This window comes from Triturus cristatus, chromosome 5_1 (genome assembly GCF_964204655.1).
Source record: "Triturus cristatus chromosome 5_1, aTriCri1.1, whole genome shotgun sequence".
NCBI lineage: Eukaryota > Metazoa > Chordata > Amphibia > Caudata > Salamandridae > Triturus > Triturus cristatus.
The window spans coordinates 148,721,906-148,743,435 of NC_140587.1; the positions used below are offsets into that span (position 1 = coordinate 148,721,906).

The 21,530-nt window shown below is 42.0% G+C and overlaps 1 protein-coding gene across 2 annotated transcripts in view; it reads right to left on the reverse strand.

Moving 5' to 3' along the window:
* Positions 1 to 21,530, reverse strand: part of LOC146830440 (ranBP-type and C3HC4-type zinc finger-containing protein 1-like) — a 540,476-nt gene that overhangs the window by 449,645 nt on the left and 69,301 nt on the right. For both annotated transcript variants that reach the window (XM_085604678.1, XM_085604679.1), the window contains exons 2-3: positions 8,121 to 8,295; positions 2,710 to 2,901 (exon numbers count right to left, since the gene is read on the reverse strand). In XM_085604678.1, coding sequence (XP_085460804.1) covers positions 2,710 to 2,901; positions 8,121 to 8,295 — 367 coding nt within the window. The remainder of the gene's footprint in view (positions 1 to 2,709; positions 2,902 to 8,120; positions 8,296 to 21,530) is intronic.

Sequence of the window (21,530 nt, forward strand, 5' to 3'; positions counted from 1 at the left end):
ATCCACGGTGGGTAGGGCACAAAGTTTGGTCTGAGGCCAGACACTGCAACCTACATCACTGTACATAGCCAAAGGCTGTGCCCAGCAGGGGGTAGCAGCCCAGGAAGAGTTGGGTGAAAGACCTGCTCAGAGGCCAGGCCCTGCAGCTGAGTTGGCTGCCCACGGAGAGTTGTGTGTAGGGAGGGGATGGCTATAGGTAAGGAAGGCCCTGTGGTCAACCCTGCTGCAAAGAGCCAAATTTGGTGCAAGAGTAAGGGTTTGCAAGGCTGTTATGTGTGTTATGGGTTCTGCTCAGAAACGCATAACTTGCTGATTTGTGGTTTTTCAGTTTTAATTCGTAACCATAATTTCACTTTAACTGTGGTGTCTAGAGGGATTTATTCAGCTTTTTTAAATAAACATTCAGGTGTTCTAACTGAACAGCGTGGTTTGCATTGGTCATGTTTGTGAAGGAATTTCCATTGCAAAGGAGTTTTTTAATTAGCTTATTAACTTTTGACCCTTTGGTGAAATTTGCATGAAGCTCTACAATATACTTACTCATTAACCTAAGTTTAAGCATGCTACGGTTCGTCAATATCGGTCAACATGAAAAAATATTAGAGGGAGCTGAAAAAGAATATCCTTTCTCATTCTAGATCCCAAAGTAAATGTTGCCGAATGGTGGAGCAGAAACAACTGAATGGATTTACGACTAAGTTTGCATGAACATAAAACTTTACCCAAACATCTGTAAACCTGCTCTTCTGCTTTTCTACAGTTCAATTTATATTGCACAAACAAAATTTGCCGCAAGCATCCCTTTCCAAACACATAGCTAAACATTTTTAACCAATTTTATAGGCAAATAGTTCAGTAAACACTGAATGGATTGACAAGCAATATCAATCTAACTTTTTTTCTGCAGCTCCAAATTCACGATGAGAATTAATATAATTTAAAATCACATTTTGCACTCCCCTACTAATCTGCACGTCTCTGTAAAGAAGTGAGATCTGCAAGACTCATAAAAAATCGAATTACATTTCAATTAAAGATTTGCGCAGATTCATCATAAGTGCCGAAGTAAAACAGAAAAAAGGTATATAAAGTGCAAGAGGACTAGAAATAAAGAGGGCACAGCTGCGGCTTCTGTATAATGCTTTACAGTTGACACAACAGGTGTCTATGTTTTATAAAGCAATAATGCAATTGAACCGATTTGGTGAAATAACACAACGAGGTCGAAGGAAAACGTTTTGGGGAAATATATCCAGAAGACAATGTTCGGTGTTTAAGGAGCTCATTTCTCTATAGAAGCGAGTGACATTTCAAGCAGCTCAGACAGATCAAGATTCCGTTATCAAAGGACACTGGCAACAGCAAAACAATCAATTGTTCCATACTTCTGAAGAAGAGGATGTATATTAAACAACAAGCACGCGCCTCGCGCGTAAAGTTTTTTTTTAAAAAAAGTAAAAGGTGTGCAGGCTGCAGCTTGAGAGAGAGGCGGAGGGGTGCACCCGCGAGTGGTGCGCGCGCGCTTGGAAGGGCTGTCGGCTCTTTTTCATAGCACATCCTCGTGCTTGTGGCACGCTGCTGCGCACTCCTGCAAGGCGTATGCCGCCACAAGCACGAGTATGTGCTTTGAAAAAGAGCTGTACGACGGCTAAAGGTCTCCTATGCAGTGCATGCGCGCTACGTAGGCGAGACCTAAAAAGGGAGCATCACTTGGGCCAATAAACCTTTTTTTACTTTAGCAGTATGGGTAGAGGACAACTTCAAGTAATCAAATCTTCTGTAAAATCTCACTTATGAATAACTAGGTGGCACAAGGAGCTATATTTAACTTTTTTATTAAGCCCTTCCGCTGTTGGATACAGTCAAAGTTTCGTTTGGTGTGTATTCACAATTACCTATTCTTCACATTATGGGCTAAATTTAATTATACTAATCTATGTTCACTGGATTGTTTATAGACTGAAACACCAATGCATTTTATGTTTTATAAATGTTATGCCACTATACAATGCAAACAGCTCACTGGGAAGGAGGGCATTTAAGACTGCTACGTTAGCCTGGAGTGCAACTCCATTATCATCTGTGGCTATGGTCCCTTTCTAGAGACTGTCAGGAAACATTGTTCCTAATCAAAATAGAACATCTGCCTCCGTGTTCTAGAAAAAGAATCCTCTGTTCATTTCAGAGGCCTTCACACAATGATGACAGAAAAGGCAGTAAACCCAGGTCTGGTGAGAGTCTTCTTCCACAGTACTCTTATGTCCACCCAGAGCACACTGCTTGAAAAGCATTTTTCCATTCCCTAATCCTGCAAGTTAACTTGGCACAAGAAAAAGACAAATAGGTATCCTCCAACGAAGTATCTATGATTTACTGGTAATCGTTTCAAAAACCATTTACATTGTCAAGAACACCGCAAACTTGAAAAGATGCTCTCAGGCAATCCTTTGTTAAAGAATCAAATTAAAAGATGGATGTGGGAGGGGCTACAGTGCCTGTAGCGCAAAGGTGTACTAGTAAAAAAAACTCAGATCAAGAACACATAACAAGGATTGGAAAATGAAATGTCAATTATTTGTGTGATAAATATTTGGAGGCCATATTCAAACAACCAAGCTAATCTGTAGACGACAGACTATTAGTGAACTATAAAACTATCAGCAATACTACCACTAATATTTGAATATTTATACAAAACAAGATGGTTACCTTTCTTTGAATTGCTCAATAAGGTTGTGGAAGTGTCTTCATTGAAGTGGTCTGTTCTGAATGGGTTCCCGGTGCTGGCAGTCATCGATGCATTCAGTTCAGCAGGTGCGGTCCTGAAAGGGTTTCCATCGACGGGAAGTAGAGGTTGAGGCAAGGCATGATTGTGCGCATTTAAATTACTACAAGTAGCAGCTGGAAAAAAGAAGAAGATTAATGGGGGGTGTTAATTAGGTTTATTTTGTCCATTGGATTACCTGGCAAAATAAATACAAATGCAGATTAAAATATGGCATAATCCGTGGGAGGCATACAGGGCCGAAACAGGGTGATGCACAAGGGAAAGCCGATTCTAGCGAGAAAGCTCATGTGAATGTTGGCGAACATGCAGAAGTGGAAATGAGATTACAATGTATAGTCCAGACACCCTCTTCCTGTTGTATCTTATGTATCGGCGCAAAATCAAGATTCTCTACCATGTGGTGTCCACCTCTTCCCATCTCATCAAGATGAGATGAAAAATTAAGTTATAGCGTTTGCCACTGCATCATTTGTAAAATTTTAGACAGATGGCATCGACATGCTTTTACAAAATTGGCCCCAAATACACAGCTCACTGCTAAAATGCATTTTCTGTCTCATTGCTCTATAAAGGGTCACTAATGTGAAGCTCCAAGGCGGACTGTTCTCATTAATAACAGGAAATTGAGAATGCCACTGATAATAAATACAATTAAATGTACTCATCTCACTCTGGTCTAAACAGAGTGCAACAGATCTTTGTAGCTTCTAATTCATAATGATCACTGCCATCTTTCTGTTATTTTCTGGGACATTGCAATCCGTAAAGTCACACACTGAATGGGCCTACATTTTATAAAACTCTCAGATGGTGGGAAACAGCACACTGTTGAGACTCGAGACATCCCTGCAAATTGATGGAAACCTGCTGAAGATTTCATGGCAGACCAAAATGGCTGTCTCATTCCAATCCGAACTTGAATAAACTCCCATAACTTAACTGTAGCAGATTATTCCTGGAGATTGAGAAAAGTATATTTAGGGGCCAATGCGAAATACAACGCCTGGCTCGGGACAGTGAAATTACAGTCACTACTGTCGTTTAGCACTCTCATTGAAAGTTATTGGTCCTAGCCAACAAGTTATTTTCAGGTGGAAGACAGGGGTGTTGTTTTTGACACCAATGTTTTTAAGAAAACCCACATCACCAAAAGTATTTCAATCAGACTATGGTGTGGCCCAGAGGAGAACAACATTTACAAGGAAAAAAGTCTGCAGCCAGCCACTCTCCCTGCACTCAGCAGGATGTTTTGAGCGCCATGGATAGATACAGGTACAAAAATACCACAGAACATAAGTTGGCTACATAAGAACGCATCCTTCCATGCACTTTACGAAATAGTTTGTGTACCACTGAAAAACAGGAATATATTTATAACAAAATGATAGGGTAGCACACACTGGTCGAAAATAACCTTGTTTTACCGACCACAGTTTAGGGTTTTAGATAGCTTTTGTGACCTACATTTACTTCATAAATAGAAGCACTCTATATCATTTAGAGTCCTGCGGAAAAAAGTAAAGTAGGCCTTACTTAAAGGAATCAACATATTGACTGGTCACAAGTCTAATTCAGAGAAATAATTTAGTTTTTTTGGTGCCTAGGATAAGGTTCTGCCTTCGTGAAAAACGAATGGAAGGATTTGAAATATTTACCGGAAGAAGCAGAGAGTGTTTTACATGAATGAATGGAGTGCAGAAAAACAAAAACAATAGTGTAAAAGTGCCACTAATTGCAAATATCCATCAAGGTGACGAGTTTGTGAAGTGCTCAGTAAATTAAACAAGCATTGGCATAGCGAATAGGTCTCGCTTTTGGGACCTTATAAGTATTTAATTATGCAGCACAATATCCTTGGTGCAGCAACATTAACTGTTGCATGGTTAAACACTTATAATGATACCAAAGGCGAGACCTATTGGCTATGCCAATGCTTGTTTAATATCAACTTTTGCCACGCAACTCAAAAACCGCTGAATGAAAGGTCCACCAAATGTTGCAGGCTGGTAGCCTTAGGCTCCATTCTTGACGAGTTTGTGTCCGTCCAATTTGAAGTTGTTACTAGAGGTAGACCAAATAGACCATAAAAAGTGATCAACTGTATTTTTTAAAATTATTGCAGGAGATAAAATCTACAGGAAACGACGGCGAAAACAAAAATTAATGTTCGTTAGACCAAGGCCAAAACGTACATCAAATTGCACTCACTGTATTTATTTCAAGAATGATGACTGTATAGCAAACAAGCGCATCTAAATAGTATAGGGTCCTTGCACCCCTCGCACAAATCTCTCTTCACCTAAAATGATAGAGAGGTTAAGGCCAGGCAATGGGTCACTTTGACTTCCCTGAAAACTCTTAACATGCAGAAATCCCCTGCTCAGTCCAGCCTGAAACTCAGAGAAGATGCCATTAAAATCAGCGAGCAGCTCGCACGTGCCTGCGGTGTTGCTGGCCTCTAACTGCCGCCCCGAGGCTCCGCCTCCCTGGTGCAAGCCACACCTCTCTGGTGTTTCTATTGAACGAGGTCTCTGCCTGGAAACTCGGCACAAATTGGACTCCACATGCACCGGTGCAGTATGATTCTGTTAATGTTCATAAACATGGACACTTTTTCTTTAAATTCCGCATCCTCAAACACTGAAACGTCTGCAGATCGGCACAAAAAGTGGCGGCCTTCATGGACATTACACAATGTGACAGTCCGGAATCCTTCAGAGGGATTATAGGTGGTGACAGGGACACATTTAAAAGACTTGCCAGAAGTGATTGGTGCTACAAACCGAAGCGTGCCAGCCTTTTAGGTGGAACGTGTAATTTTACCCACACAAAGCAGCCTTGATTCAGTTTTCGTTTTACGTGTTTACAAACTAAGTTCTGCGATAATAGTGGCGCCGCGGGTGGCATTCCAGTGGCCTACCGTGTGCCTCTGGTGTTTACTAAACGTTACCTTGTGCTTGGTGATGCAGCGGGCTGTCTGAGATTCTGTGGCCGCGCAGGCGCCCTGTACGCCCAAACTGCCCCATGTTACTAATAAAATGCCCTGCCTTCTGGCCAGCTGATGGGTGAAAGTCTGCAAAACCGAGGCGGAGCAAGGCACGCGCGCTTGTGCGCGTAACCGCAAGCTCTAGGCCGCCACAAGCAAAAGCGTGTGGTAGCATTTTCTGGAGCCACACACTAAATGGCTCGCAGAGCAGTGCATGTGCTGGCTCAGCCACACCTAAAAAACAGCTAGAATACACCTTTAGCTATAGCTTGTAGATATGAGCCAATATGTAGCTTATTGCCTTACAGCTGGTTTCTGAAACACCATCCAGTCTTTATTAGAGATACAAGAGAAACTGATGTATCAGAACCCCGAGCAAGTGTCCATTCACTCAGATGTAACATCGGCCTGTTTGGCCCCTGGGAGGCCTTCACAGCTGGGTTGGAATCACTCTAGTCAGATCAGTTCACCAGAAGGCTGGTTGGGCTGAGCCAGTATATGTTTTATGCTGGGTGCACTTGTGATTTCCGCATGTCATGAGCATCTGTGTGTGAGACGCAGGTAAAGGCATGGGAAAGAAAAGTAGCATCAGTGCCTCACTAGTCATATAGTGAGACTAAGTCTCTACCCTGGCTCTACTGCCTGCTCAGAGTCAGTGACACTGTAGGGCTCAGACAGTTAATTATAAGGGAGGTACTCTACTCCAACTAGAGACCCATCGGCAAGATTCTGCGTTTTCAAAACGGATATTTCATCTTTATCTAAAAGAAATCTAGTTCTCTTTTTTAGTATGACTGATAATCCAAGGAGATTGATTGTTTAAAGTGATAAAGACCCTTCGAAACGCAAATAGAAAATTATTTATTTTACACATATCTAATCATCTTTTATTGCTGTGTGTATATTAATGCACTAATTTATTGCATAGAGCATATTAACAATATATGAAGTGTCGCCTTACAAACCAAACCTGCATTTGAATTGTCCTTGTTGTGATCTAATGATGTATTGATTTATTGTAGAAAACCATGGATTTAAGTAAGTATCTTTTTCATCATTTCGATTTTAAATATATTGATAGCGAAAAGTGTCGTGCATAAAAAAACAGGCTGTCTCGGCAACACTCAAAAAACTCACCTTCCTTCCTTGTGCAGGGAACAAAAAGTGGTTTCGCCAGGAGTCGCCTCAGAATGGCGTCTGCGCCGGGCAACGCTTCTCTGCTGTGTATTACTTCTTAGGTGGCTTCCTTCCAACCCCCAACCCGCCATGTCTGAGTGGGAGAAACAATCATAAACGCGCAAGTAATTGGCCCCAGGAAAGCGGCCAAATGTCATTTAACGAAAGACTAAGTGGCTTCATTCGGAGAGTGCGGCCATTTTACTGTCACCGACCCCGAGGGAATATAGAGGTTACACGCGTTTGTAAAAGAAAATCTATACTCCAGTCGCAGTAAATGAAGCAATATATTATTCTTTGATATTTGAATGCGCTGTTTCATTCTAATGGCGTCTGCCAGCGCCTGGATCGATTGCTGGCACGTGATGGTGGGGTGTCAGGAACAGGGATTCCCAGCCCGTGCTATTAACAGTTGATTTAATCCGTCATATTGATGATGTGTCCATTACAAACTGTTAAGATATACAGTATATCGTAACCTATATAAAGGGTAGCCGTTTCACTTGCTCTGGCACAGGCACTTTGTGTTTGCTTCAAGTCTATAAATTATTATTACATTAAAATCGGGGCATCTCTGTGAAAAGGCAGCTGCATATTCCACATAATTAAGCATTTGCTACATAACCCGCCATCTCCTGGTACTCTGCAGATTTAATAAAAGCATGTGTTTCTAGCTCAAGCAGATCGTAAATTAGTTTAAACAAACGCGTGCGCGCAACGCGCGGCAGCAGGGGGAGGGGAGAGAGGAGGGGGCCTGCGCGATTCCCTTGCGGGAGCGAGCAGCAAGGCGCGATAATTGATAAATTATGGCGCCAGCTGCTCACTCTCGCAAGTGAATCGCCAGACGTGCACGCGTTGCCATTGGAAGCAATTCAACGCGTGCACGTTTTTGCCGGGAAAGCTGTGCCGATTACTAAAGGTCTCTTTCCTATGCAGCGCATGCGCGCTGCGTAGGAGAGACCTAAAAAGGAGCGGAAAGACATTTTCAAAACAGAGGATAAGACATGCTTTATAGCAACTCCATAATAAGGCACAAATCTATAGAACGGCAGGATATTTTAGATCAATTTAAAAAAGAGACACTTGCTCAAGTACAATAATTTCTAATGGGTAGGAAACATGGAAGGGTAAAACAAGGGAGTCAATGGGTGCTGTGGATTGAAGTCTCACCTTTCTGTACCTCTCGTATAGAACTACTGACAACAGTCCACCATTTCTGTGCCTCTCGTGCATCTTCAAAGTTAAAAATCATGAGTTCATCAGGTTGACCAACAACGGTCAATCTATGGCACTTGGGGTTCATCACTTGGTAGGACACGTCCTTGAGATTAAACTCTGCAACAGCCTGCATGAAAAACACAAAACAGAGTTTTGAAGTTTTTTAAAATATATTTTATTGGCTTTTTAGGTTATCATATTAATACACACTAGAGCAGAACATGGCACAAGATAAGATAGAAGTATAGATCGGACTTACATTCAACAGGTTTGGCGTTTCATTTAGTAATGTGCATTGCACGTGGATACATTGCAATATTGAAATGTAGTTATACTCCCATCGCAACTCAGGCGCCAAATAGGATCTAATGGTTCATCATCATTCTGTTGTGAATTGATTGACCTTACCCATCACATAATGTTCAAAAAACAGTGGTAACCTGCTGAAATCCGTAGTTAATCAACTATCTGTTAACAGGACCTGTTCTGACGTGTGCTTCCTAAAGAGAGTTGTAGGGTTAAATCTAGTCACCACCAAAGTGTGACTAAGAATTTGTGATATGGATCAAGTGAAGTAACAAAAAAAAAATAAACACTTAAAAAAATAACTCAATCATCCTGAAGGTTTGGATTCCTAGTAAATGCAAGAAGATCCGTTGTGGCTTGTTTGCCCCAGCGGATCGCCAAGTTTGTTTTTAAGCAGATCAAAGAGACAGCTATGGTACAGGCCATCTTCCAGGCCAGCCCAACCACCATGTACGGGACACACTCACTCCGATTAGGGGTCGGGGAAGACCAGTGTCCCTGTCCAACCTTGGTTTCTACTCCTCATCTGGGAGGGACGGGTCAACACACAGTCTCCCAGCCCTCAGTAACAACTCCTCTCAGGGAACCCCAACTATTGTTCTCTCAAGCTATCACAGAGGGATTCCTCGTTATTCATATGTCATAGAGTATGTCATAGAGTCTCTCTCTCTGATCTTTTCTGTGGTACCACGCCTCAAGCACTTCCACCCAGATGGCCCGCCAACGGGCGTCTCCATATCCCTCGAGTATCTTCCCTTAACAGTGCCCGTTACTCTGCCCTAGCCCGGTTGTCTACCTTGTCACTGTCAAACAAACGGAGGAATTATGTCAATGAAGCAACAAGAAGAGCCCAGGAATACCTTGAAAAACAGAAAAGGGCGCCAGTTGGCACCTTATGTACTCCAATTAGACTACATTGGGGCAGGCACAGCCGCGTCCATATGGAGCGACATAGCAACGATGAAGAGCTGCAATGGGGAAAATCTTTCAGGATCCAAACTACTGCCTGAAGGACATTCAAAAAATAAGAAATCTGCTGAAATGTAGACATCAGAACTCTAACTCTATGCCCGGTCCTCTTCCCCTGTGGTTCTGTTGACTGGATACTATAAACACTTAATGTGGATATGTTTTCCTTTGCCCGTGAAACTTATACTTTTGGTTGGTTGGGAATCCTTGTTCACCTTTGAATGCTGTTTTTTAGGCCAGAACTTTGGAGCCCACAATATGACAGTTTCTTCTCATCGCTTTCCATCTTCTGGCTAACACTAAAGACGGGTCTGCAAATCGGGAACTAATCTTACATGTCTTTGGTCTGGGTAATACTCTCAAAAAGGCACACCTCGGCAGTAACTCAGGTGTAAAGTTTGAGAAAGGAGTCATAATAGCCAGAAAAGAGAGAACAATATATTACAAACAGGTGAATAGACCACAGAAAAATAAAGCTCATAAAAGCATAGAAGGACTCACAAGGTGCACTGGCTCTCCCCTATTCCTTGTCCCCTGCATTACTACACCAACCATTTATTTCTGCATTTACATTTGCTTTGATACCTTGAAATAAGCCCCACTTTCTAACTCATAGTTACTTTCTTTCATTATAACACTTTGTGAAGAACTTCAGGTTAGTCCTGGACTCACCCACGACATATCTCATCGCTCCACATGGATCAAGGTCTCAGTGGGATGGAAGAGGACTGTTGGGTCCCCTGATGGCTCATGTCCAATCCAAAAAAATAATATAGAACTCAGCAATATTGAAAATAGAGGTTGTTATATTTAAAATGACCTACTCCAATCATAAAGGGAAATAGCAACGTAAATTTAGTGTTTGAGGCCATTTGTGCAGAATTTTGCACACATGATCAAGTATAATTTTGTATCTGCAAGGAGTTTCAACAGGTATTTTATCTCAAACCTAAAACCCTCCCTTCTTCAAGGTGAGAAATATTTTTGACCACAGTGATTAAGAACTCAGAGGTTTTCATGCAAATTCTCAACCGACTGCAATACCTGATTATACTTTCAAAGAAATAGCCCACAGAAAAAGACACAGACAACATTATCTCCATGCCCACTTTTAACGTACCATGGCTCTTCAAAATGTAATTTGCTTTGTTACAAAAATGAGCCGTTTTTCTGCTCCAATTTGGAGGAGTTTAATACCTCTCCATTACAAATAAATGATATTGCACAGAGTAAGATTAAAAATTATCCACCTCTCTGAATTCTTTTGGTTTTCTTAAATTCCTCTTCATTTCTCACTGAACATTTTATATGCTCCAGTGCAGATCTCAGCAACCAATGGGGTAACCCAGTATCCCTCAGAACCTGGGCAAACTTATATCAAAAGCACAATGGTTCTGTCGGGTAAAACCATATCCCACTAAATACACAGCAAAAGTCTGAGTGAGTCAAAGGTGACATAAGGAACAAAAACCAAATTTTTCTAATATTTCAGTTTTTATATAAATTCATTCATTTATACGTTTATCTCCAAAGATTATTTGCAAAGGCCATCACAATACAGAATCATGACAAATAGTGACAAAGTGAATCTTGGTGCTCAGTGAACAAAGTGCAAGACAAATACAGTGTAGTTTAAAAGGTCTCAATTATTATTGGCCAGCGAACAAAGATTTACAGTAGTCTTGCGAACTAAGGCAATTCAGTGTTTAAGCAGACTCTATTTACTGGTCCGGGGAAAATTGTCGACGTTTCAACCCTGTTAAATGCACTACTAGCAAGTCGGTGCGGGTCTTCATCAGGACAAAAGCAACGTGATGAGGGCCTGTGAAGAGTAAATTAACTAGAATCAGATGTGTCACGGGAAGACTACCACTCACAGTTAATTAAGGTGGTATCGCACTCACCTATAGTATAGGCGGGGTTTTCAATCCTTCCGCAGTTAATGATTCATTATTAGGATCGAATGCATCTATGGACGAGTAGAACAGAATCATGACTAGTACTCGTTGTGTTCATGAAAGATTACACTATTTACATTTAAATGTCTCTAGTGGCAATTACAGATCACCTCGATATTGGCCGTCGTGATTATTACTAAGTCACGAGGATGTCGCTACGTCTGCTATTTCTCAGGATCCAATCTAGAAACCATTGAATTAAAATTGAGGATATAAATGGTATAATTAATCGTATTTATATCCTATTATTCTTTATTTATATATGCCAGATTAAAATAGTGTCCATGAATGAAGTGGCCAAAATGCTCACCTCTTTAGACTCGGTTGAGGCGATATAACGTCACTTAAACTGCCGTTATACTCGATCTGTTAAATATAGAAATTTCGAATTAGATACAAGCTATGTCAGTGTATCACGAGTAACGCATAGCAGAGTTCCACATCATATAATTACCTTGCTCTGAATATCACAAAGAACGGCAGGCGAAAGTCCCAGCTCCTCCGCGTCTATAGAGAGACGCGTTCGAAATGAACTAGCATATAAATCCAATGCGCATGTGTCTGTGCGTCAATTACGCGTTGCTAAGCAACGACGTCCAAACACGTCTTCTATGGAAATCGTTGCCTGTCAACGTGAATTGCCATATGGTCCGCCGAGCGTGGAAGGCAGAACGTAACCATAATAGTTTCAATCCATCAACTATACGCCTGAGTTGAGCGCATTTCCGAAGATAATAAGAAACACATGCCTTAGCATGTAATGTCAGTGTCTTACATCAAGACTCGTTATTTATATGAATGGAAGCTTTTAATGAGATTCTCTCGCTCTATCTAAATAACGAGTCTTGATGTAAGACACTATGCCAATTCACGTTGACAGGCAACGATTACCATAGAAGACGTGTTTGGACATCGTTGCTTAGCAACGCGTAATTGACGCATAGACACATGCGCATTAGGATCGAAACTATTATGGTTACGTTCTGCCTTCCACGCTCGGCGGACCATATGGCATTTCACGATTACCATAGAAGACGTGTTTGGACGTGTTTGCTTAGCAACGCGTAATTGACGCATAGACACATGCGCATCAGGATCGAAACTATTATGGTTACGTTCTGCCTTCCACGCTCGGCGGACCATATGGCATTTCACGTTGACAGGCAACGATTACCATAGAAGACGTGTTTGGACGTCGTTGCTTAGCAACGCGTAATTGACGCACAGACACATGCGCATTGGATTTATATGCTAGTTCATTTCGAACGCGTCTCTCTATAGACGTGGACGAGCTGGGACTTTCGCCTGCCGTTCTTTGTGATATTCAGAGCAAGGTAATTATATGATGTGGAACTCTGCTCTGCATTACCCGTGATACACTGAAATAGCTTGTATCTAATTCGAAATTTCTATATTTACCAGATAGAGTATAATAGCAGTTTGAGTGACGTTATATCGCCTCAACCGAGTCTAAAGAGGTGAGCATTTTGGCCACTTCATTCACGGACACTATTTTAATCTGGCATATATAAATAAAGAATAATAGGATATTAATATGGTTAATTATACCATTTATATCCTCAATTTTAATTCAATGGTTTCTAGATTGGATCACCCTGGACCATTCTTTTCCTGAGAAATAGCAGACGTAGCGACATCCTCGTGACTTAGTAATAATCACGACGGCCAATATCTAGGTGAGCTGTAATTGCCACTAGAGACATTTAAATGTAAATAGTGTAATCTTTCATGAACACAACGAGTACTAGTCATGATTCTGTTCTACTCGTCCATAGATACATTCGATCCTAATAATGAATCATTAACTGCGGAAGGATTGAAAACCCCGCCTATACTATAGGTGAGTGCGATACCACCTTAATTAACTGCGAGTGGTAGTCTTCCCGTGACACATCTGATTCTAGTTAATTTACTCTTCACAGGCCATCATCACGTTGCTTTTGTCCTGATGAAGACCCGCACCGACTTGCTAGTAGTGCATTTAACAGGGTTGAAACCTCGACAATTTTCCCCGGACCAGTAATTAGAGTCTGCTTAAACCCTGAATTGCCTTAGTTCGCAAGACTACTGTAAATCTTTGTTCGCTGGCCAATAATTGAGACCTTTTAAACTACACTGTATTTGTCTTGCACTTTGTTCACTGAGCACCAAGATTCACTTTGTCACTATTTGTCATGATTCTGTATTGTGATGGCCTTTGCAAATAATCTTTGGAGATAAACGTATAAATGAATTAATTTATATAAAAACTGAAATATTAGAAAAATTTGGTTTTTGTTCCTTGTGTCACCTTTGACTCACTCAGACTTCTGCTGTGTATTTAGTGGGATATGGTTTTACCCGACAGAACCATTGTGCTTTTGATACCAGTGCAGATCTCAGCATCAACTGCAAAGAGGAATACCTCCCATTGAATTCCTTCAAAAACAGTGACAAAAGGACCGGTAACAAGGGATGGGACCATTGAATACCCTGTAACCCACTAAATCATGCTTTAGCACACAGATCTTCTATAGTCAATCATGGCAAATGCTTGGCTGAAATCCAAGAGAATTATATTCATTGCCCGTTTTGCTTTAGATTCCAAGGTGCATTGTCAACAAATTCTATTACGGCAACAGTACTAGGCATTTAAAACAACAAACTTTAAAATAATTCTAGACTTTATACAGACTGACAATATATTACTTTATGTATTTCCCCACAGTAAGAACAGTGTAACTCAGGGGTCGCCAACCTTTTCTGTAGAGAGAGCTACTTTTGATCAGTAAAAATCATTGTCAGCTACTGAACACCAAGCAACTGGCACACAGTTACCAGTGGTGGCGCGTTAGGCAGCGTGGCTTGGAAAAACAATTGGAGATTATTGGTCTGCGTGTCATTATCTTCTGTACACCAATATTTATCCTGAATGACAACAGCATCAGAGTCAGACTCAAGGGGTTTGGCGTCAAAACAGGTCGAAAGTAGTGACTGTGACAATATCATAGCTGGTGAAAAATGTGCAGTGGAAAGCACTATGAGAGCACTGACATCTTAGGAAGAAATGTGGCCAGAGCCTGTGGAAGTGTAGAGTTAGGGGGCATCGGGGATAGTAACACCAGAGTCACCAAGTCTGCAGGCTAAGATCCACCCTTGGTGGTTGACCCAAAGGGAAACAGAGACATCCAGAAAAGATCCAGCATGGCTAGCCAGAACAAATCAGCCAATCCAGGGCCAAGGAACCTGGTGTCAAAACTTTAAACAGTCCAGGGAGAAGAAGGAGAATATCTCCCTACTTTTTGTGAGATGACCTTTTGGGAGAATATTTACTGTCTGACAACTTGCCTTTGGTATGTCCCTGCAGCCTTTGAGCAAACCTAGCTTGACCAACTCACAGGCCAAGTGGCTATGATCAGATTCAAAGTACCACATAGAGATGTCATGTGGTTCTGACAAATCTTCTTACTGCATCTGTGACAGTTTCTACATGGAACGTTTAGGACTAGACATATAACCATGTCACTGTAAAACAAAAATGGAGGAATTATGTCAATGAAGCAACAAAAAGAGCCCTGAACTACCTCCAGAAACGGGCACCAGTTGGCACCTTATGTACTACAATGTCACTACATCAAGGCAGGAACAGCCGCGGCCGAGTTCACATGGCACGAACTAGTGACAATGAAGAGCTACTGCGGGGAAAATCTTTCAAGATCCAAACTACTGCCTGCAGGACATTCAAAAGATAAGAAATCTGCTGAAGTGTAAACATCAGAACTATGTAACTCTGTGCCCGGTCCCCTCTGTCCCCTTCCCCAGTGGTTCTGTTAACTGAATACTATGACCACTGAATGTGGATCGGTTTTCCTTTGCCAGTGAAACATATACTTTTGGTGGGTTGCGAATCCTTGTTCACATTTGAATGCTGTTTTTTAAGCCAGACCATTGGAGCATGGACTTGAAAATTCTGAGCCAATACCACCTGCACTCTGGGCCACTGAGAAACTAGGACAAAGGGAAGATATCTAACAGGACGGGTATTTTGTGACATTCTGCCTGGCACCGAGATTCACTGAGAAACAGGGTCCATAGCAAAAGACAATATCAAGGACTCTCAATCTCCGGTATATAGAGTATCAAACCAGAAAAGATTTGATGTTTAAATCAGAGTGAACACGACCAGATTATCTGAAAAATGTGTTTTGGATGAGGAGCCCTCATCGACATTATAGTGGCATGCTTCATCATGGGAAACCTCAACCCACACTGATGAGTTAGTACTATCAGGGTGGTGTCAATCTCAGTTATAGGGAGTTCCTGCTAAGACTTGCTGGATATCAGAGGGATCCAGATAAAAAATGACATTGAGGTAACCCCAAAGGTTAGTCCTTTATTGACAGGTACCCAGGGTACAATTAAAAGCAAAGATGGTGGATGTGTATAGAGTGTTATGATTCAATCATCCTACTCAGTGGAGTCATGTTTCACCCTATGTGGCTTCCCAAAGGGTTAGAGGCTTTCATCAAGGCTATGTAGGACCCCAAATTGAAAATATGTACACATTCATACATAGGGTGGAAAGTACAAAGGAACTAACAATCTCCTACCTTACATATAAAGGTGGAAGTGGAAGAATCTAAGAAAATACTAAATTAACTATGTAGTAGGGAATAAACGTTATACTGCAGCATAGACCTGCTCTATATATGTGATGCTGGAAGCAGGCGTTTTTGCTGTGAAATGTCAGTGACAGTAAGCGACAACACACCAAAACCACACTGCACACAGAAAAAGTGGTGCACAATCACACTTTTTTCCTTACCCTACCTAAGGAGTATTACTCATACTGGTCATGAAGGAAGAGGACACCCTGAACCAAGAGACACTTCCTGTGACCGAAGCAGGATGTACTATAATTGGTAAATAAGTATTAGGCCTTCAGAAGGGGTCAGTTTTTTCTCACAGGAATTCGATGGTCAAAGCAATGCTAACTTAACCAAGAATTTGTGTCCTGCCATCTTACCCATGGTGCCTTCTGTCTGCCGAACTGATTATTAATTGCGAAAAGCGTCCAATATTAACTGAGCTCCTGTTCAGGATGTCTGGCAGTGTAGCGCATCATACATTAAGTGTATGCGTATCATGTTGAGCACTATCATTCTTGGGTATGGTATAAGTAGGTAGAAGAAAGCCTCAACAACCCATGTCGAAGGCTTGGATCATGATTGCTTTTTGCAGGTAATTAATCCACTATAAACGGTCAACAATGTAAATGAGACACATGCCCGGCAAAATTATGTGTAGCAAATTAGATTATCTGTTTAAACTTATACAGAGACTCTGATACTACTACAATATGTGTTGTTTGTGACGCATCACTCAAAAATGGGGATTCTAGGTATTATTCCCATCTGTGCGGACAAAAGGTTTGAGCTGTGTACCATAAAATGTGTTAATCAGATACTGCAAGGATATTAATAGAACTGGTACATATGTATGGAATATTAACAAATAAGGTAGGCATATGCATATAATCTACTGCAACACGAATTTGGGGTAATAAAAAGTATGTATATTTCATTATTAGGGTCATTCTCTATCCTACAGGGAAAAGGGCAGACCATAATGAAATATTAATCATCTTATTTGTGACCATGGAGTATCATTTAGGCCCCTAATGTCTGTTCTCACACGACAGATCCAGCAATGTTCATACAATAGTAGGGATGCCATGGTGTTATTGCTACTGGTTGTGAGTCACTGAATGGCGTACGATTCTGGACCGTTTTCTGCGTTTCTCTTGTCCCAAAAGCTTGTCATTGTCTTCTGACACCTAATTGTACTTCAGTGGTCATTAAAGCTTATACGCACTTTCCTGAAAGTCATACCTACATACTTGAGGCCACATGATAACATATTATAATTACAGTTGATATGTTGGTAAACCAAGATCGATGTAACCTTTCTAATGAGACTGCAGACGTTACATTTGCCGCATGAGCATACAGAATAACACTGCCCGAGACTTCAATATTATTGCAGAAGAGCGCAGATATGCATAAGCACTAGAAAACTACATCACTCCGAATGTGCTAGTACCATCCTCTTCTTGTTGACAAACATTCTACACTCAACTTTACTTACCTATATACAAGTTCCACATCCATTTCACAGTTATATATCTGAATGGACACTGGCTTTACTGTACCCAATTCCAGTCTCGTGATATATCTACAATCCACACCTACAGCCACCTCTTCAAGTAAGCCCTCAGAGAGAAACTGTTCTACCCTTTAACATTCAAGATTACAAAGGAGGTAACTTGGTTATCCAACTGGAGTGCAAATGTATCTTAGACAAACAACATTGCCCACCAGGAACACTGCCCAGTAACAACCGACTGCTACAAGCCCGGAAGAAAAGGTCTCGTGCTAAGGCAGTGGTGTGACAAACCGCTTTAAATCCAGTTCTCTCTTTACAGTATCATAGCACCCTTATTGACAGCAATTACTGTTCAGTTTTTCGTAGTTAGAAACATATGCACAGTGAATTATGAAATACTGCTGCTTTAGTGCAATCTCTTGACCAATTATCAATTCTAGTCAATTGGGATACTGTATTGATCAGTTCATTATGTCCTTTACAGAACATTTACATAATTAAAGACAGTAGCTAAACATAAAGGAATCCCCATTCAACAAGTCAAAGGTTTTCTTGTCATCTACAATAAGTATAGAAATCATTTTTACAACCTAATTTAAGCAAATTAGGTTTCCAATATTGGCGGATGTGTATATGGTCAGCCTAGCCAGGAATTAAACTAGAGGACCCGAAGATAAAAATGTGGGTGGCCCATGTGTCCAATAAAGGTCTCAGTAAAATATTGAGAATGCATATTTCCATTGTGTATTATTGCGGATTCATAAAAGGTGGCAACCTTCACATAATAATCATACCTGCCTTCTATACACAAATGAAATTATCGTAACAGGGGAAGACCAACTTTGTCGGATTTTGCCAGAAAGCCATCTTGTTGAAGTATCCTGATGGCTGCAACAAATGATATGATTGGTGTTGGCTCGTCTGGGGTTATTTTGTTGGTTCATCTTTTGCTCATAGTTCTCATACAAAGTAAGCTAAACGTCATACCTGAAATATTGTTAATACCAGCAAAGATGCACTCATTAATTTGAAGTATTTCCTAAAAAAAAAATTTTTAAAAAAGATTTTCTGCCTTGTTGGTCATCACTTGCTGTTACGTATATACTTAAGATCATTTCAATCGATATTAAGAATACCAAAGTCAATTTTTTGTATGTTCAACACATAGATATATAGCATATTAATTATTTTTGCTCATCAACTAGTAGTTGCAAGATTTTGTATGAGTGTTATTTTCTCCTTTGTGCTAAAAGTAAGTTTGGTATTAAATTAATAATGTTGTTAAACACTGCCTATAGTATCTCATAAAAGATTTAGCAAACTGATAAAGGTCTGCTTTAGCCTCAAGATTAATTATTCACTAGTTAGGAAGAGAACTCTATTAGCCTCAACTCTGTGTTGAGTCATTCATCGGAGGGTGCTCCATACCGGACCAGCCGTGAGGGGTACGGCGTTCCTTTTCTGAAATCCCTGTGTGGTTATTCGCGGAGCCGTGAGGGGAACGGCATACAGAAGAAAACTACAACTCCCATCACTCCCTCACCCGGGCGCCTGCCAAACTCGTCATCAGGCAGCGCCGGGGAGGGTCAAAAGCCAGGGAGGAGACCCGCAGCGCGGGACGCTGCTGTGGCATTCATCGGAGGGTGCTCCATACCAGACCAGCCGTGAGGGGGAACGGCGTTCCTTTTCTGAAATCCCTGTGTGGTTATTCGCGGAGCCGTGAGGGGAACGGCATACAGAAGAAAACTACAACTCCCATCACTCCCTCACCCGGGCGCCTGCCAAACTCGTCATCAGGCAGCGCCGCGGAGGGTCAAAAGCCAGGGAGGAGACCCGCAGCGCGGGACGCGCGCGGGCTGCGCCCGGGCCAAGGGCGGGCCCGTCCTTGCCCGTCCCTGACCGAACCTGACTGGGCTGGGCCACCCCCCCTTACTCTTGGCATATGCACCAGTGCACTTAAAGTGGGCCTGTGTAACGCCGCTGACAGCAAGACCAGAAGCAGGACAGATTCCTAGGTTCTCCATCTCCTACCTGCCACAAAGTGAGCAGTAGGCATATAAAGCAACCACCTGTGGCGTTTGAAATCTGCCAAAGAGCAGGTAAGATCGGATTGGGTCTTGCCCATAACCATTCCCCCCGGAAGCATCTGTCCTCCAACTGCTGGCTATTGGCCTCTCTCTTTTTAAAGTAGTGATTTTCCACCTTTGATTTGGTGGTACTTACGTTTACCTCCATTAGTGAGTTAGCGCAATGATGACGAGGGGCAGCAGAAGTAAATCAGTCCACGGCCCAACACATATATCAGGGCCAATTGATCAATACATCACCAGGGCGAATGAGGCCATCAATCAAGGCATATCACTATTGGAGCGAAGGGTCTCCCAAGATCTGGTACTAGCAAAGCGTTCTTCCCTTGGTATTTTAGCCCTATCTAAATCGCCCCTAAATCCTGGGGAGCCTAGGCCCCTAATTACAGTCCAGGCTGAGACGCATGGAGTTCCAAATGTTGTCGATCTTTCGGCATCTTTGGCCTCCTTGTACACGCAATCTAGTGAGACTCTGGAGGGGACCCCTGCTCTTTTTAGGACCTCAAGGCAGGAGTCTCCTATTATTGATGAACCAAGAGGGGAGAGGGAGGGTGCTATCCCTAAAACCAAGAAGGTTAAGGAGGCGAAGAAACGCAAAAGTAAAAGTAAACCAAACAAAAAAGTCCCCTTTAGTCGGCTACTAAATAAAAAAACTTCCATGCAGAGCGCGGCTATGGATACTTTTGCTCCTTCCCCCAATACAATCTGCCCTAGAGATCCAGCTAACTTGGGGGAGGTTTGTAAGACTTGCGAGGCTAACCAGCAACTATTGTGCAGAATAGGCGATCTTATAAAAACCTTGATCCAACCCATTGAATCATCGCTTTCAAACATTGAAAAACTGTTAGTAGCTAGGAACAGATCCCCCTCCAATGTTTCTACTGAGGCAGGGATGGGTGAGGGTCTGCCAGCATCTGGGAAGTCGAAAACTTCAACCAACATCGCAACAAGGAAGGAACAAACCCTACCCAAAGATAGTAATAAAAAAACTTAGCCAACCCCCAGATGCCCGGAAGAAGGTCGTCGAGTTTGCTAAATCCCAACCCCCTGTTGTTAATTTGAACTGCTCTCCACCTAAGTCTCCTGGGTCAGTGAATAATATCAATAATAATGGGGTTATGAATGCCCAACATATACATTTACCAGCCGAAGCTGAGCCATATGTTGTGATCTTGACAGGTGTCCCTTGTCTTAGACCCAATTCGGAGGAGCCTCTATGGTCCCTAAAAAACAAGATTCAGCATTGGCTCACTACCAATAGACCACTCCCACCCTTTTGTGCCAGTAAGATACTTATGGTATGTAGGGTCTCTTGGTTAGGTAATAAAAAGAAACAAATACAAGGGGATTGTGTTATAGTTAACTTTGACAACCCCCATACGGCGGATTATATCTGCCGCTGTGGCACATGGGCTAAACAAGATGGTATTGAGACACAAAGGCTTTCCTTCTTCTACTCCTCGCCAAATTCCTGTCCCACTCCAGGAAGGGGTGGGCCGCAAGGTGGCAATTGGGTTGGAAGAGGGGCGCAGGATGGTAGACAGCTTCGTGAGTGCAGAGGCACAGCTCTTAGTACAGGTTGGAGTGATATACCTTTGGCCAATAGATTCAGCTGCCTAGATGCAGTGGACTGACCATTATCAAGTGGAGGGCGTGTCCCGGAGGGCGAAGATCATATTATCTCTAATCCGTTTCAATCCCCGGATAGCTCTTTGCCTAAAATGGATAGCGATATTAACTCCACTCCCCTTACCCAGAAGTCAGCCCCCTATGGAGTCCCGCAGGCTTTAAATCCATGCTTATGTCCTATTTCTATACCAGCTGCAGCTCCATCTATTGCCGAATGCACTAGTTCCCCCAAACTTAATGATCTTATT